Consider the following 18,385-nt stretch of genomic DNA (forward strand, 5'->3'; position numbering starts at 1 on the left):
CCACTCCAGCCTATCACCCTCACCTTGACCTCCTTCTACCTATTGCATTTCCAACGCCCCTCCCCCAAGTCCCTCCTCCCTACCTTTTATCTTAGCCTGCTGGACACACTTTCCTCATTCCTGAAGAAGGGCTTATGCCCGAAACGTCGATTCTCCTGTTCATTGGATGCTGCCTGACCTGCTGCGCTTTTCCAGCAACACACTTTCAGCACACTACAGATGACCCCACTACACACACACACACACACACACACACACACACGAGTCAGATGTGAGGGACACTACAGGAACTGGATAGGTAACTAATGAGGTACATTTGGTTAGATAAAGCAAGAATACTCACTAGGCCTCATAACAGATACCCTTTCAAAAAACACGATATAATTCGGACTTGATCAAAAAAGCAGGTTTTAACATTTCAGAATATCTAGCGAAGTAGAGACCTTCTGACACCAAACTAAACTGTGTCTCATGCATGTGTTTAGATTTCAAGATATCAGAGGTAATAACACATTTCAAGATTATTTATTCCAAAATCACAATACGTCACATAATCCTCAAAGTACTCTATCAGTAAACAGCATCCAAAACAAATAGTTATGTATTGCCTGTCAACATGCTCCCACTTCTTCCCTCATTGGAAGCTACAGCCTCATTCAATACTGTTACTAATTTGTTCAATTTTCACTTTTTCAATCTTTGGACCAAATATATACCTCATAAGCGCGTGATCCAGTGATGTCAGCAAGTTTCTGTGGCCCTCCAACAGATTTTTCTAGTTGCTGGCATTCTGCAGTGGTACTGGAGTCCATCCAGATAGGAGAGTCTTTTACAGCAAAACTAGACTAAAGAGAAAATGCAGGGCGGGGACAAAAAAAACGAGAATTCTTTGAATATTGATTGTGCTAAATAACTATTTAGATTTGTCAATACTTTCAAAGTTTTCAGCTCCTGAATGACAACTTGCAACTTTTATTAACCATCTCAAATTAAGATGTGCGATTTGGGTACATTCATACTTAGTCCAAACATTTAGGGGAGAAGCTCAGATATTAAAAAACATTTTGAAAAGTGGAAAATTTTCCAAACATGAAGTGATTATTCAATTCATGCTAAAAAACATCAGTGCATAGTCAGTGGAAAGGACGTGGTACTACTTCTTCCTCAAGTTATAGTCCAGCCTCAAGGAATCTCCATGCTAGAGAGTCTTTTTTAAATAGTTCCTGGTTTCAGGACTCAGTATAATATTTCAGAGGACTTCTGCAGAATTAGCATAGGAAAACCAAATTACTTAAGACAAAATGAGGATTTTTCCATTTGGGGTCAGGACCCTGACGTCAATGCAATTTCTCAATTTCAACCCTACTCCATGGTAGAGAAGCAGTGTTAGGACACAATAGTTCTGGAAAATGGGATCAAATGGGTTGGAGGATAAATTTGGCGGCTGGTTATGTGATATTAAAGAGTTCATTTGCTCTGCTGATCTGCAGGAAATTGAATGTCCCAAGAGCAGGGTGGGATGCCTCTGACTTACAGGTAGATTGTCAGGAATTTACATTCCCATCCCTTGCCATTCACAGCCACTTACATGGTCGTCTCCTACTATTCAGAGATAATTTACATTTGCATCATCATCCTATTCAAAATCAATAAGAAAATTACAGTTGGAATTTTGACTATTCCATGTAGTTAAAAAAAAAGCGATTTGCAACAGATTTGACCATTCACGGATGATTTACATTATATTGTTTCTGGAAATGGTCAGGTCATTGCATTGTGTCTTGAATGGCATGTGACTGTGGGGGAGTGACTGGGGGGGGGGTTGTCTTGTGGGCATCACTGACTGTGATGTAAAGATTTTGTACAAAGGAAGGACTGTTTCGTTTGTTCAGAGAGATCCTTTGACATGGCTTCACAAGCATTGTGAAGTGTTAAAGGGTTCCTCCAGAAAGCTTGTTCTATAATGTGCTTAATAAAATTTTGCTTGTTCACAGAAGTTGGCATTTGGAGTTGCAAGAAGTGTATAGGAACCTTAAGTAAAAGAAGTTAACAGTTAAAGGCAGCACAAAGGAAGCAGGAGGCAGAAAGTGCAGACACAATTTAAATGTATGACTGCAACAAGCTTCCAACACAATGGCAGGCAGAAATGAGAACAATGAGAACAATGAGATGTCGAGGTCAGGCACCAATGGCAGAGCTGCCCCAAAGTTTACTGATGTTGCCTTGGAAGTCATGTTGGAAGTGGTGTGGGAGTGCCACAGGAGGGGGTTTCTGGAGTGTAGCAGAAGATGTCCATCCTGTGAAACTAAGCATAATATCCCTTGTGGACAAGGAGCATCACAACGTTATTGCAGTATCACTGGGATCCTCAGATGACAGCACGGCCACAGCCCAGCATCGTCATGTCACTCAAGTGTACCTTCCACCAGTGCAGATGCATTTGCATGAGAGGGCCAACGCACAATTGGAAAATTTAGTCCTGGGTGAACAGCATGTCCTGAGTATACAGAATCAGTGAGCAAGCCAGTTGCAGTCCTGGGCAGTTTTCCTCCAAAGACATTGAATAGACACAGCCACAGTCATTGGATATGGAGTCACAGCCTCAGGAGTCACAAGAAAGGAAATTCTAATTAACCAGCAATGAAATGCCTATCTGTCCAGGTCAAAGATGCCTGAGGTAATGTGGGAGCATAGATTAAGAATGGAGGAGCCCACCCAAGTTGTAGCTACCATTGAGGGTTTTGCATTCATGAGCTCCTACATAGAGTGGTCATCCTCATATGCAACTGCATCCTGAGTGGTCACAAGAACAGTGCACTTTTGGGCATAAATTGCATGCAATGTTCTATTGCATTGGTCAGTGTTCCTAATGGTGTAAAAATGCATCTGGATGCCAGTAGCACTAAACTGGTACATACATTGACAGGTTTGTCAAAGGGTTGAGGAAGTCACTAATGAAGCTGAGGGCATCACCTTTCATGGGCTGCCATCATCATCATTGGTACCCTTCTCCCTTCTGACTAAGGAATCTTCTATGTATCAGGGTAATACATATGTGATGGAAGATATCCCTGCATTGACACTGGTGCACTACTCTCTGCAGATGCACCACTGACACATCCATAACAACAGCTGCCACAGGCACTTCAACTGCGTGGAGAGACATGCAAGCAGCTGGTTCCATCTCATCCAAGGCCTCAAATGGATTACTATTTAGAAGGGCTTTGGGAGAAGACAGGAAAGTGAAGTTGAGGATTATCAGATCAGCTGTTCTCTCTTGAATGGCCTACTTCTTGTCCCATGTCTTTGGTCACTGAATCATGCATTGTGCTCAGCAGTTTACTTGGATATCTTTCTCTTGTGAAAGTGTAAATTGTTATTTATTAATTGCACCAGAAATGTTTGATCATGATCCCAGACCTTAACATTCTATTCTTTAATAGCAAAACTGGAAAAGGGAAGAAGTTATGAAGAGAATTAAGGCTCTTTGAATCATCACTGGATTCAAAACACTAACTCTGCTTTCTCTCCACAGATGCTGCTAGTTTGGCTGAGTTTTTCCAGCAATTTCTGTTCCTGTTTCACTGTGGTTAAGATTGCTGAGATTGCTGGACAAATGTAAACTCTAATATAAACTTAGATTTATATACATTTTTAATATCATTGATTGTAAGTGTGGATTTTTGGTATATGAGTTAGTAACCTGTGGATTTTATGTCTGTTTGAAATTAACAATTAACTTGAAAGCATTCTGTAGCCATAGGGATTTTGTTTAAAACAGTTTTTGAGAACTAGTTTAAAGTAGATTTTTATACACCTCTCATGGATTTTTTTTGTTTACCTTAGATTGTTTTGTGATCCAGCAAGAGAAATAATGAGGCCTCAAGATTTGTTACAGATGTCTGGAACTTGTTTTCTTTTTAAGCTGAAGGAGAACATTCTTAGCTTAGAGTAGGAATTTTATTTAGTTTTACTTTGAGTTTGGAGCAGTCATGTGAAGTCCTTGGATTAAGATGTTTTGTACATACCAGTGTTCTGGAGAAGGGAAGGACAATGAAACCAGCTTACCCTATAGGAAACAGTTGGTTACAGACCAGATGTATTGGGATAAAAACTTGAAGAAGCTATTTAAAGCCAATTATATTTAAGATCAGATGTCTAACAGCCCCAAAAAGAAGCTATCTGCAGTTCCAGTTTCCAAGTTTAAGTTACAAATGACTTAAACCTATCAAATTGTTAGAGATAGAGACTCTGGTGTCAGTACTGTCTGAGCGGAGTTTTTGAGTACTATATAAGATATGTTTTAGTTACCATATGAAAATTGGTGTTTTCCTTTCTAACTAATAAAGGAGTGTTTTGGTATTAATGGGATTATGCTTTTACTGTATGCGAAAAGTTTTTAAATTGACTATTATCCACAGTTCTTTGCTTTTATTTCATTGCCTTTTTTTAACCTTAATACCATGTTCAGCTAATGCTTTGCTTGTGGGTCAGTTGAATTCACAATGCTTACTGCACATCCCCATTATAGTGCCATGAATCCTGTGTGGTCACAACTACCTCAATTGATCACCTGCACACACATCACTCTCTTCACTAGCTCTAATCACCCGATGTGACTGTGTGCCAAATTGTTCACTTATCTACTTCAGTACCCAATCTCAGTGGGCCACCAAAATCCTGTCCAACAAGTGAGCGAAAACGCAAATATTCTGTCCATCTGCTTCATGGGACAGCTCCCAGAGGTGAAAATGAGCAATCTAATGCAGGACATCTGTTTTATAAAGCAGTTGATTTAAATACATACATGTAATTCTATTAACTTGCTCTGTGTATAATTCAAAATCCTTAAAGGATTGAATGCCTTATAAACTTTTCATGGTCTATTATAAGCGAAATTTGTTCAAATCCTCACCTCAAATATCTGATGCAGAGAATGATCACTTGACATGTTTTTCAGAGTCTGATTGGCTCCCTCTTTCCAATAAACACTACCATGTTGCTGTGAAAGAAACAAATGTATTTCAACAAGCCTTCTCAGGAGGCACAAAATATTCATCTCTGTTCAAAAATGCTAACATCACTTACTTGACCAGTGCCAGACAAAGATTTCAACGTTGAAAAATCAAAGTTAGAGGTTTTCATCCTCTCCAGGAGTATATCCAGGGCCTGGAAATTCAAGAATGCTTCATATCAATATTCAAACATCATCATAACAAATCACAATCTGCATTTCATCTTCTTGTAAGGTTATGTTTGACAGGATCAATTACGAATTCCTTTTCTTCAAATCATCAGTGTCATTTTTACAAAAACAGTGTTAAAAGAAAATGTAAACTCAAGAGTCACAGAATCATACAGATTGGTCAGAGACCCTTCAATCTAACTAGTCTATGCTGACAATGTTCCCAAACTAAACTAGTCCCATCTGTCTGCATTTGGCCCAAATCCCTCCAAACCTTTATTTTTCATGCTCTTATCCAAATGTATTTTAAACATTGTAACTACATCTGCGCCCACCACTTCCTCAGGCAGTTCATTCCACACATGAGCCACTCTCTATGTCAAAATGTTGCCCCTAATGTCCTTTATAAATCTTTCTCCTCTCACTTTAAAACTTTGTCCCTTATTTTCAACTCCCCCACCTTGGCGAAAAGACTTAACTATGTCCCTCATGACTTAATAGACCTCAATAAGGTCACCGCTCAATTTCCTAAACTCAGTGAAAAAAGTTTCAGCCTATTTTTCATAGCTCAAAAACCTCCATTCCCAGCAACATCCTTGTAAATCTTTTCTGAACCCTCTCCAGTTTAATAACAATCTTCCTACGACAGGATGACCAAAACTGCACACAGTACTCCAGAAAAGGCATCACCATAGTCAGTTATATAGTTAAGATTAAGAATAAACTGGTAATAAATATTGATTAACTGTGTTTGAACACATTTAAAAAATTTAAAAAGGGACAAGATAGTCTTGCTGCACAGTGGCATGGCCCCTAACTCTGAGCTGGAAGTTCATTGTTCAAGTCTCACCTGCCCGTGAGCTGTGCAATAACACGTTTTTTTAAAAATAAATAAAAATGGAGCGGAAGGGCTTATTGCGTAGTGTTAATATCTCTACTTCTTGGCCAGAAAGTCTGGATTCAAGTTTCACCTTCTATAATGTGTCATAAAATATCTAAACAGGTTGATTAAAAATAATTTTAAGAAGCCTGAATTAAAACAACATTTTGATTTGATTTTAATGCACCCTTAGAGTGCTTTTCTAAGGATGCAGAGATCTGTAACATTGTATCTTGTGAATAAACAAAATATCAAGGATAAATATTGTGCTTCCTTTCCGACTTCACCATTTACCTTGGATACAATTTAACATGTCAAAACAAATCCCTTTTAGGTAAACTTCTGCTCAAAGTTCATATAAACAATTGCTGATCTCCAAACTTATGTGCAAAAAAAGCCAAAGGACCTTGAACCATGGCACATACACAAAGTTACATTGACCAGATGATAAGAGGAAGATGATGGCCTAGTGGTGTTATCACTGGACTACTAATCCAGAGATAGAGGTATTATTCTGGGGACCTGGGTTCAAAGCCTGCTATGACTGGTGGTGGAACTTGAACTCTATTAAAGTCTGGTATTAAAAGTTTAATGATGACCATGAACCTGTTGCCAATTATTGGGGAAAAGCCAACCTAGATGACTAATGCCTTTTAGGGAAGAAATTGCCATCTTTACCTGGTCATGTCTACATGTGACCCTAGACCCACAGTAATTTGAGCCATGAATGCTGGACCAGACAGTAATGCCCCCATCCCACGAAGGAATAATAAAAAATGCATTTACAAGATTTATTTCACATTCATACCTTTACCCACAGTAGCACTGGTGTTGTAACAGTCAGCTTGTCATCATGTACATGGACACCACCCTGAGTTCTAGAAATAAAAAGAATGAGTACAGCACCCCTGAGAAACTCATATTATTATAGATAAGATGATAAACCAACACTGAATAAGGGAACACCATTCATCTAATCAAATCTTTCCTTTACACTGACCATAGAGAATCTACAGCAATATGGACTCTCTTAGAATCATTTCATCTCATAAGTACTTCATCCACCCAAAATTCTCTAGAATGTTTACCAATCCTCACATCCTAAATATAATCTCTGTAACAACCAAAAGAAAGGGTAGATGGATTAAGTCATTTGACCTTTCGAAATGGCCCCACCAGTCAGCAAGATCACAGCTAGTCACAAGGCATAGGAACAGAGATAAGTCATTTGGCCCATTGAGCCTGCTACTTCAACTCAACCAACTAGCTCAATGCCAAATATCCTTTAAGTATTAGCACCCAAATATCAACTGATCTCTACCTTAAATGAAAACATCTTTTCATTTCAGACCTAATTCCTCATTCTGAGGCTCTGACTATGTCTTCGAATTTCACAACCAGGGAAATATTTCCTCAAGACCCTTAACAATATTTAAAGCTTTACTTAGATCACCTGTCATTCTTCCAAATTCTAGAGATTATAACGACATTGTTTACTTATGTCCCCTAAACAGGATAATCTTCTCAATCCACTGAACCTTTGTTACACTCCATCCAAGACAGTATCTCTTGTTGATGGAAGAGACTTGTTTATGCACATAGTACTCCAGATGTGAAATGTCACAGAGATCTGTACTCAAGCATCAATCATTCATCATTTATTTTCATCACTCAGATGAAGAAGCTGAATGCATGGATTGCAAAATTTACAATGACACAAAGTTAAGTAGGAAAGTAAGTTGTGAAAAGAATATAAAGAATCTGCAATTTGATATAGATAGGTTCAGTGAGTGAGCAAAAAGTTGGCAGATGGTAGAAAATTGTGAATTTGTCTACTTTGACAGTAAGAAATGGAGAGAGATTACATATCCCTCAAGATACAGAGGGTTCCAGGTGTTCTGGTGAATGTATTACAAAGTATTAGTATACAGACATGGCAAGTAATCAGGAAGGCAAGGGGAATGAAGAGTTGAAGTTGAAGGCATGTACTGTACCTTTAAGAGAGAGTGAATGCTGTTCTGAACTGAAAGCTTACAAGCACCTGTGTCATATGACTAGATGGCAGTCTCAGAGTGTACCTGAAAATTGAAAATATGTAACATTTGGCCATGAAATGGATACCTGAGTTGGTTGCTGTTTTGACAACAATTCGAATTTAAATTATGTCCCAGGATACTAAAACAAAGTTTGAATTTTTGTTTTGTCAACGTCAAATCAATGAGACGATCTGACATTGGGGATATAAACAAGGCAGGCATTTTGAAAATCGGCAGAACAACTGCCATCAATACAGATCCAAGAAATTAGGAAACATTCTCAATCAAAGGAACCTTTTCATATGAAACATATTCTCAGTAAAAAGAAACAAGATGACCCAGGGAGATTTTCAACCAAAAGAAGACAGACACCAAAGCTGACAGCCGCTGTACGACTGAATGGCTTATCTCTGCTCCTATGTCTTATGATCAACTGTGATCTTGCTGACTGGTAGGGCCATTTTGAAAGGTCAAATGACTTTGAAATTAAGTTGATGTAATTTTAATAAGTGTCTTATTGCAACAGCATATTGTTGTAGAGTTGGGGGCAGATAATAAGCAGTTAAGAGAGAGGGGATCTTAGAGTTGTGAATAGTTGTTGTTTAATGTTCGCTTTTAGAGTTAAAGAATAAGTTGATTTTATTTTCTTTAAATAGTAAAATTTGGGACTTCTCTGTCACTCATATTTTAACAGATTATGAGGCGAGGTGAGCTTTCCTGGGTGTTTAGTTTAATTAACAGAGGGGTTCACCGCCATGTCTTCACAATATTTATATAAAGGATGTTTTGCTACAGTTCTACAGTGCATTGATGAGATCCCTCATGCAGTACTGAACAATTTTAGTCTCTTTATTAAGAAATGATACAAATGATATCGAAACAGTCCATAGAAGGTCCACTTGATTGATACCCAGGTAATAGTATGAGGAAAGGTTGGACAAGCTAAGCCTGTATCAACTGGAATTTAGAAAAATACAGGTAATCTATTGAAGCATATAAAGATTCTGCGAGAATTTGACAAGGTGGATGCTAAAAAGAAATTTCCTGTTGCAGGTAGAATGAGGTCACGCATTTTAAAAATAAGGAGTTTTTTTTCTCTCAGAAGTCTTTGGAACTCCCTTCCTCAAAGACCAATACTGGCAAGTTATTTGAATATTTTTGAAATAGAGGTATCCAGATTATTCATTAACAAGAGAGTTAAAAAATCAGTAAGCTTTGTACAAGCAGCTGAGACAGTACATCTAGTGTGAGGTACAGCTGAGTGCAGATGTGTTTCTGCGACTTTGGAGCACCATGGTAATTTGGTGTTTTTGGTTCATGGTTTGTCAAGTCTTTTTAACTAGACAAATTGAGGTCCAGAATTAGGGGCCAAAAACAAAACAGAGTAACATCACTAGAAAACTACAAGTTCATTGGTTGGTAACCACTGCTGACTTGAATATATTTTATAAATTGCTTTCAGCTTAAAGATAAATAGGATAAATACTTTACAGATTAAAAAAAAAGACCAAGAGGAAACTTAAAACAAAACAAATTAAGAACTAAGTGAATAAAATAGATATGCAGGGCCAGGTGATGTACCTGTATGATTGGGAGGTGGTGGACCCTATTGTGGTTAAGAACATAAGAACACAAGAACTAGAAGCAGGAGTAAGCAATTTTGTCCCTTGAGCCTACTCTACCATTTAATACAGCTATGCCTGATCTCATCTCAAACTCAACTATACTTTCCTATTCACACTCCATAAACCCTCAACCTAATAATTAAAAATCTGTCTATGTCTTCCATAACTTTAGTCAATGTCCCAGCATCCTTTGAGAGAAGTAATTTGTCCTCATCTGTTTTAAAACTGCTATCCTTAATTCGAAAACTAAGACCTATCATTCTATATTGACCCACTTGAGGAAATATCTTCTCTACACCTACTTTGTCAAATCCCTTTAACATCTTATGTACCTCATTTAGGGCTCCTCTCATTGTTCTAAAATCCAGAGAGCAAAGACCTAAACTGCTCAATCCCTCCTCTTCAGAACATGTTTGTCACGCTTGCATTCATTGGTCAAAGCATTGAGAATAAGATAATGGGATGTCATGTTATGGCTATATAAGACATTATGGCTATATAAGAACGCCTCATCTTCCAGCTAGGAACCCTCCAACCACTCGGATTTCACCAGTTTCCTCATTTCCCCTCCCCCCACCCTGTCTCAGTCAAATCCATCAAATTCAGCACCGCCTTCCTAACCTGAGATCTTCTTCCCGACCTCTCCGCCCCCACCCCAGTCTGACCTATCACCCTCACCTTGACCTCTTTCCACCTATCACATTTCCGACGCCCCTCCCCCAAGTCCCTCCTCCCTACCTTTTATCTTAGCCTGCTGGACAAACTTTCCCCATTCCTGAAGAAGGGCTTATGCCCGAAACGTCGATTCTCCTGTTCCCTGGATGCTGCCTGACCTGCTGCGCTTTTCCAGCAACACATTTCCAGCTCTGATCTCCAGCATCTGCAGACCTCACTTTCTCCTATATAAGACATTGGTGAGGCCACTTTTGGATTGTTGCATTTGGTTCTACTTGCCATGCTTTGGAAGGCTGTTATTGAACTGGAAAAAGTGCAGAAGAGACTTACAGGGATGTTACTGGGACTGGACCCTTCAGTTATAAGGACAGGTTGGATAGGTCAGCACCTTTTTACCTGGAACATTGGAGATTGAGGGGTGACCTTATAAAGATTTATAAAATCATGAAAGCCATAAATAAGGTGGATAGCAAATTTTTTTTCCCTAGGAGAGTGTTGACGAAAGATGCCAAAGAGGAGTATCCAGTTCTGAGTTCATCAGCGCAAGTGACCTTTATGGCTTTATTCAGGGCTCTTTTACCACATGTGTGGGAGAGGCCAAAAGCCTCTGAATCTGGCTTTCACATGGGGGCTGTTGCCCTCTTAACTACAGCTGAGATCCGAGACAGTGACATGTTATCTTTCCCAGTAAAGTACAGGATATTTATTCATACCATGTTACACTGTTTACATGCAACATTGACATAGTGCTTGCCCTAACCCTTCCAACCTACACATCCAATCCTGTCAATACACTGTCAATGATGGACAGCTCCGATGGTTGGAGTCATACCTGACACGTAGGAAGATGGTTGTGTTGTTCAAGGTCAGTGATCTCAGCTCCAGGACACCTCTGCAGGAGTTCCTCAGGGTAGTGTCATCACCCCAATCTTCTTCAGCTGCTTCATCAATGACCTTTCCTCCATCATAAAGTCAGAAGTGGGGATGTTTGCTGATGATTGCACGATATTCAGCACCAGTTGTGACTCCTCAGATACCGATGCAATCCATATTCAAATGCAGCAGGATATGGACAATATCCAGGCCTGGGCTTATAAATGGCAAGTAACATTCGCACCACACAAATGCCAGGCTATGACCATCACCAACAAGACACAATCTAACAATTGCCACATGACATTCAATAGTGTTATCATCACTGAATCCCCCACTATCAACACCCTGGAGGTAATCATTAACCAGAAACTGAACTGGACTCACCACATATACACCGGGTCTACAAGAGCAGGTCAGAGGTTAGGAATACTGCAGCAGGTAATTCATGTCTTGACTCCCAAAAGCTTATCCACCATCAACACATTCCTAAACGTCAACTCTCTTGCTCCTCGGATGCTGCCTGACCTGCTGTGCTTTTTCAGTGCCTCACTTTTCAACCATATCCTCCAACTACAAGACACAAGCCAGCAGTGTGATGAAATACTTCCTGGATGAAGGCAGGTCCAACAACACTCAAGAAGTTTGACACCATCCAGGACAAAGCAGCCTGCTTCATTGGCACTATGTCCACAAGTATCCATTCCCTCCACCACCAATGCTTAGTAGCAGCAGTGTATACCATCTACAAGATGCACTGCAGAAATTCACTAGTTATCCTTAGACAGCACCTCCTAAATCCACGACCACTTCCATCTAGAAGGACAAGGGCAGCAGATACACAGTAACACCACCACCGTCAAGGTCCCCTCCAAACCACTTACCATCCTGACTTGGAAATATATCACCAACCCTTCACTGTCGCTGGGTCAAAATCCCAGGATTCCCTCCCTAATGGCATAGTGAGTCAACCCAGAGCAGATGGACTGCAGCGATTCAAGAAGGCAGCTCACCACCACCTTCTCAAGGGGCAGCTAAGGATAGGCAGTAAATGCTGGGCAGTAAGCAATACCCCCATACCACAAATTAATTTTTAAAAAGCTTCACAGTCAACCTGAGGTTCCCCATGGTCTCATGAAGTTTACCTTATCATCAGGCCATGGGATTTCACAACATACCCCATTAATTTACATTCCAATTGTTAATGGTTACACTCTTTCTCACACATTTGACAGACTCACTTATCTCTGAGGACTATTCCACTTCAGTTAGTCATTGTACTCAGTGCTATCCTTATCAAATTGGTACTCATATTTATATATTGGGCGGCATGGTGGCTCAGTGGTTAGCACTGCTACTCCACAGCACCAGGTACCCTGGTTCAATTCCTGCCTTGGGTGACTTGAGCATATGGGCTGCTAGTGGGTGGCACGATGGTTAGCACTGCTGCCTCATAGTGCCAGAGACCCGGGTTCAATTCCCACCTCGGGTGACTGTGTGGCGTTTGCACATTCTCCCTGTGTCTGTGTGGGTTTCCTCCCACAGTCCAAAAATGTGTAGGTTAGGTTAATTGGTCATGCTAAATTGCCCGTAGTGTTAGGTGTTGGGGGGTGGGTTGCAGGTTGGTGTGGACTTGTTGGGCCGAAGGGCCTGTTTCCACACTGTAAGTAATCTAATCTAAATCTATTTCCTGCTATCCTAATCACAGGAGATACAAAAATATGCTAATTCCTACTAATGATTTGGAGATGCCAGTGTTGGACTGGGGTGTACAAAGTTAAAAATCACACAACACCAGGTTATAGTCCAACAGATTTAATTTGAAGCACACTATCTTGTGTGATTTTTAATTCCTACTAATTACTATAAAATTCATAATATCAGTTCCAAGCTAAGGTTAGTTTTATATAGAGAGTTATATGGTTACACCTAATTTTAGAGTTCTTCAGCCAATGAATTGTGAGCAGCTTCTGTCCCACCTGACCTTGTTGTCAAACAAACTCTGCCCTCTATCTTGTAACTGCAATTATAACACCATCTACTCACGTGCTGTTTGTAAGTGTGTTTTAAACAGGAGACTGCCTCTAAGATGAAATTTACTGTCCCAATTTTAAATATTTCTGCACAATTTTACTAAATAAGACAACATCTATTCAAACTCAATCACTTTCCCAGCTCAAGAATCTTGTCTGAATTCCACAATATCTCTGTCCTTCCACCCTTGATCCTTGGATGTAAAGGCAAACATTAAAAAAAATTCAGTTATTGCGGGATCATACTTTTCTTTCAATTCTTCCTAAACTACAAACATCAGACTGTCTGTTCTCAAACATCTCTTATCAGATTGCCTCTTACCAATATCTGCCACTGTGAGTTTGTACAGAATTTCCTACATTAAATTTACAGGATTATATGATCTTGACCTTGGGTTTATCTTCTCCTCAAAGATACCATTATACTAACTTATTATCTCCATTTAATTTTGAACTCAACAAGCTAACTCGGAAAAAATCTTTTCCACCATATTTATGCCAACTTCTGCTACCTCTGGCCATGGGCTGTCGCAACAGGTTCAAGGCGTAGGTATAAATTGTGAGTGGAAAGATTTAAAAGGGAACTGAGGGACAACTTTTTCACTGGTTGGTGCATAAATGGAATGAATTGCCAGAGAAAATGGTACAGTAGGGTACAATTACAACATTTAAAAGACAGTTGGACAGGTACATAAATAGGAAAGGTTTAGAGGGATATGGGTCAAATGGGTCGAGTTAAGTTTGGGAATTCTGGTCAGCAAGGACAAGCTGGATTGAAGGGTCTGTTTTCTATGTTGTATGACGTTATGACTCGATGACCTCATGTCTGGAATCAATCCAGTGAACCTCCTCTGAACCGCTTCAGAGTTCCAATGTAATTCCATCCGTCCTCAAGGAAGGAGATGGAAATTGTACACAATACACCAGGTGTGGTCTCACTGATGCCTTCTACGTTCACAGCAACACTTCCCTACTTTTATACAGTAGTCCTTTGATATTAAATGACAAAATTCCTGTGCTTCCTTATTATCTACTGTACCTGCATACTAGTTTTCTGCATTCATGCACAAAGACACCCAGATCCTTCTAAACTAAAGCACTCTGAAGTTTCTTTCAATTTGGATAATAAGTTGCCTTTCTATTCCGCCAACCACAGTGGAAACCTCACACTTGTCCAAGTTAAAGTTCTTCTGTCAAATTTTGGCCCATTCACCTAACCTATCCATATCCAATTGTCAATTTATTTCTTCACTGCAACTTACTTTTTCATCTATTTTAGTGTCATTTGCAAATTTAGTTATACTACTTTCACCAGGCGCAGGTAATGGCCTAGTGGCATTATCGCTGAACTGTTAATCCAGAGACCGTGGTCATGCTCTGGGGACCCAGGTTTGAAGCCCGCCATAGCAGATAGTGGAATTTGACTTGAATGCAAATCCAGACTAAATCTGGTCTAACGATGACCATCAATTCATTGCTGATTGTTGGAAAAACCCATCTGGCTCACTAACATCTTTTAGCGAAGGAAACTGCCTTCCTTACCTGGGCTGGCCTATCATATGCCTTCTGGAAATCTAAGAGTTGTACATCCATTGGTTTCTCTTCATCCACACATTACTGTATCTCTGTAAAGATCTCACTGATAGGTCAAACATGCTTTTCCTTTCACAAAATTATGTTGACTCTGCCTGAACTTATCTAAGTGTCTTGCTATAGCTTCTTTAATAATACCTTATTATATTTTTGCTATGACAGTATCTAATAATATCTGTCCATACCAAAGCATTAGAACATATTTAACAAATCTACAGAATTATATTTGTCTGTCTATCTGTCAATCTCTGCTCCATGTCCCTGCCCCTCCAGCCACCCCCATTATACAAACCACTAGTGCATGTTTAAAAGTTTTCTTACCCAAATTCTGGCAAATCCTCATCAAACCTTACACTGGTCTCATGGATCACATTCAGATTATCATCAATAGCCATGGCTTTCATCTGAAACAGAAGAATGCTTGTTTGTTAGTGGAAATCTGCATTCAAAAGAACAGAATTGTCAATGACAAATACTATGTAACGTCCCAAATGACTAAAATGAAAAACTCCCAGATTAAAATATATAAATGTATACATGGTGATGAGAATTGAATGTAATATTTAATTGACGTTGAACGGGATTCTGGGTAATCCAAGATGAAGAACAGGAAAAATTTCTGGCTATAAGAGCTGTTCCTTTTTTTGAGGTATTTTAGGTGTTGGAATTGATTTCCTCGAATTCCAGGAGCAGCAATGACTGTTTTATATGCTGTTGCATTGTTTTGGAACTTTGGAAAAAAAAAGTCAAAACAACAGCAGTTTTCAAAGGGAGAAGAGCAGACAAAGGAAGCGCATGGTGAGGACAGTGCAGGAGAGTGACAGAGAGAGAGAGAGAGAGAGAGAGAACCTGCACAGTTACCGCCTTTGCTGTTTGAATTTGTGTATCGCTGGACATCAGAGTGCATCTGGGAAAATTAACAAACAGTGAAATTCACAAGTAATCTTGGAGGAACTGTTGGGTGAAGTTCACAACACAGAATCAGATAAGTTAATTGTTGTTTTAAGTCTGTCCAAGAGAAAGGCTGTATTAGTGAGTACAGTGGGTTCTTTCTTGATTATATGTTTTTGGAGATAAGTCTCTTGATTAAACTTAAAATATAAGCCATAGCTATTAATTTAACCTGGGGCAGTGTTCGTGGAGGAATAAGATGGTGTTATTTTCTGGGTCTGTAGATTGTGAAGGAGCAAAAATGGCCTTTGCAGTGATATGTATGTCTTGTCAGAAGTGGGAGTTTAAACAGTGTTTAAGGGTTACTGCGGAATATATCTGCCATAAATGCTGTTGGATGCGAATCATATCAGATCGAGTGGATCGGTTGGAGAGACAGATTAGATTAGATTAGATTACATTACAGTGTGGAAACAGGCCCTTCGGCCCAACAAGTCCACACCGACCCGCCGGAGCGCAACCCACACATACCCCTACATTTACTCCTTTAACCTAACACTACGGGCAATTTAGCATGGCCAATTCACCTAACCTGCACATCTTTGGACTGTGGGAGGAAACCGGAGCACCCGGAGGAAACCCACGCAGACACGGGGAGAACGTGCAAACTCCACACGGTCAGTCGCCTGAGGCAGGAGTTGAACCCGGGTCTCTGGCCCTGTGAGGCAGCAGTGCTAACCACTGTGCCACCGTGCCGCCCAAACAGAAGCCATGAGGAATTTGCAACAGCAATAGTATGTGATGGATGGCAGTTATAGGAAAGGGGGAAAGTATCAGAGACAGTCACATAGATGGGTTAACTCCAGGAAAGTTAAGAGAGGTAGGTAGCTAGTGCAGGAGTCTTTTGTGGATATTCTAGGAGAAAGTGAGGACTGCAGATGCTGGAGATCAGAGCTGAAAATGTGTTGCTGGAAAAGTGTAGCAGGTCAGGCAGCATCCAAGGAGCAGGAGAATCGACGTTTTGGGCATGAGCCCTTCTTTTCCTCATTCCTGAAGAAGGGCTCATGCCCGAAACGTCAATTCTCCTACTCCTTGGAAGCTGCCTGACCTGCTGCGCTTTTCCAACAACACATTTTCAGCTCTTTTGTGGATATACCCATTTCAAACAGGTATGCTGTTTTGGAAAATGTAGGGGTGATGGATTCTCAGGGGAACGTAGCACGAACAGTCAAGTTTCTGGTATTGATACTGGCTCTAATGCAATGAGGGGTACGTCGGCTTCCAAGAGATCAATTGTGTTAGGGGATTCTGTAGTCAGAGGTACAGACAGACGTTTCTGTGGCCAGCAGAGAAAAAGCAGAATGGTGTGTTGTTTCCCTGGTGCCAGGATCAAGGATGTACCAGAGAGGGTGCAGAATGTTCTCACAGGGGAGAGGGGCCAGCGGGAGGTCATTGTCCACATTGGAACCAATGATATAGGAAGGGAAAAGGTTGAGATTCTGAAGGGAGATTACAGAGAGTTAGGCTGAAATTTAAAAAGGAGGTCCTCAAAGTTAGTAATATCTGGATTACTCCCAGCGCTACGAGATAGTGAGGGCAGGAATAGGAGGATAGACGTGCAAACTCCACACAGTCAGTCGCCTGAGTCGGGAACTGAACCCGGGTCTCTGGTGCTGTGAGGCAGCAGTGCTAACCACTGTGCCACCGTGCCGCCCAAAGGGCGGGGAAATTTGGTAGAACTGCTTGGGAGGATTTAAACTAGTAAGGTGGGACCCAGGGAGTGAGGAAAGAGATCGATCTGAGATGGGTACAGCTGAGAACAGAAGTGAGTCAAACAGTCAGGGCAGGCAGGGACAAGGTAGGACTAATAAATTAACCTGTATTTCTTTCAATGCAAGGGGCCTAACAGGGAAGGCAGATGAACTCAGTGCATGGTTAGGAACATGGGACTGGGATATCATAGCAATTACGGAAACATGGCTCAGGGATGCGCAGGACTGGCAACTTAATGTCCCAGGTTACAAAAGCTACAGGAAGGATAGAAAGGGAGGCAAGAGAGGACGGGGGTGGCATTTTTGATAAGGGGTAACTTATCAAACGTTGTGCTGAGGAAGGATATTCCCAGAAATACATCCAGGGAGGTTATTTGGGTGGAACTGAGAAATAAGAAAGGGATGATCACCTTATTGGGATTGTATTATAGACCCCCTAATAGTCAGAGGGAAATTGAGAAACAAACTTGTAAGGAGATCTCAGCTATCTGTAAGAATAATAGGGTAGTTATGGTAGGGGATTTTAACTTTCCAAACATCGACTAGGACTGCCTTAGTGTTAAAGGTTTAGATGGAGAGGAGTTTCTTAAGTGTGTACAAGACAATTTTCTGATTCAGTATGTGAATGTACCAACTAGAAAAGATACAGAACCTGACCTACTCTTGGGAAATAAGGCAGGGCAGGTGACTGAGGTGTCAGTGGGAGAGCACTTTGGGGTCAGCGACCATAATTCTATTTGTTTTAAAATAGTGATGGAAAAGTATAGACTAGATCTAAAAGTTGAAGTTCTAAATTGGAGAAAGGCCAATTTTGACGGTATT

At 40.4% G+C, this 18,385-nt stretch overlaps 1 protein-coding gene across 4 annotated transcripts in view; it reads right to left on the reverse strand.

The window, feature by feature from the left end:
* The window catches only part of xylb (xylulokinase homolog (H. influenzae)), a 288,286-nt gene that overhangs the window by 263,553 nt on the left and 6,348 nt on the right, over window positions 1–18,385 (reverse strand). For all 4 annotated transcript variants that reach the window (XM_043690787.1, XM_043690788.1, XM_043690789.1 and 1 more), the window contains exons 2-6: window positions 15,222–15,304; window positions 6,874–6,943; window positions 5,089–5,169; window positions 4,916–5,002; window positions 717–845 (exon numbers count right to left, since the gene is read on the reverse strand). In XM_043690787.1, coding sequence (XP_043546722.1) covers window positions 717–845; window positions 4,916–5,002; window positions 5,089–5,169; window positions 6,874–6,943; window positions 15,222–15,304 — 450 coding nt within the window. The remainder of the gene's footprint in view (window positions 1–716; window positions 846–4,915; window positions 5,003–5,088; window positions 5,170–6,873; window positions 6,944–15,221; window positions 15,305–18,385) is intronic.

This window comes from Chiloscyllium plagiosum, chromosome 5, assembly GCF_004010195.1.
Source record: "Chiloscyllium plagiosum isolate BGI_BamShark_2017 chromosome 5, ASM401019v2, whole genome shotgun sequence".
In the NCBI taxonomy this organism is placed as follows: Eukaryota; Metazoa; Chordata; class Chondrichthyes; order Orectolobiformes; family Hemiscylliidae; genus Chiloscyllium; species Chiloscyllium plagiosum.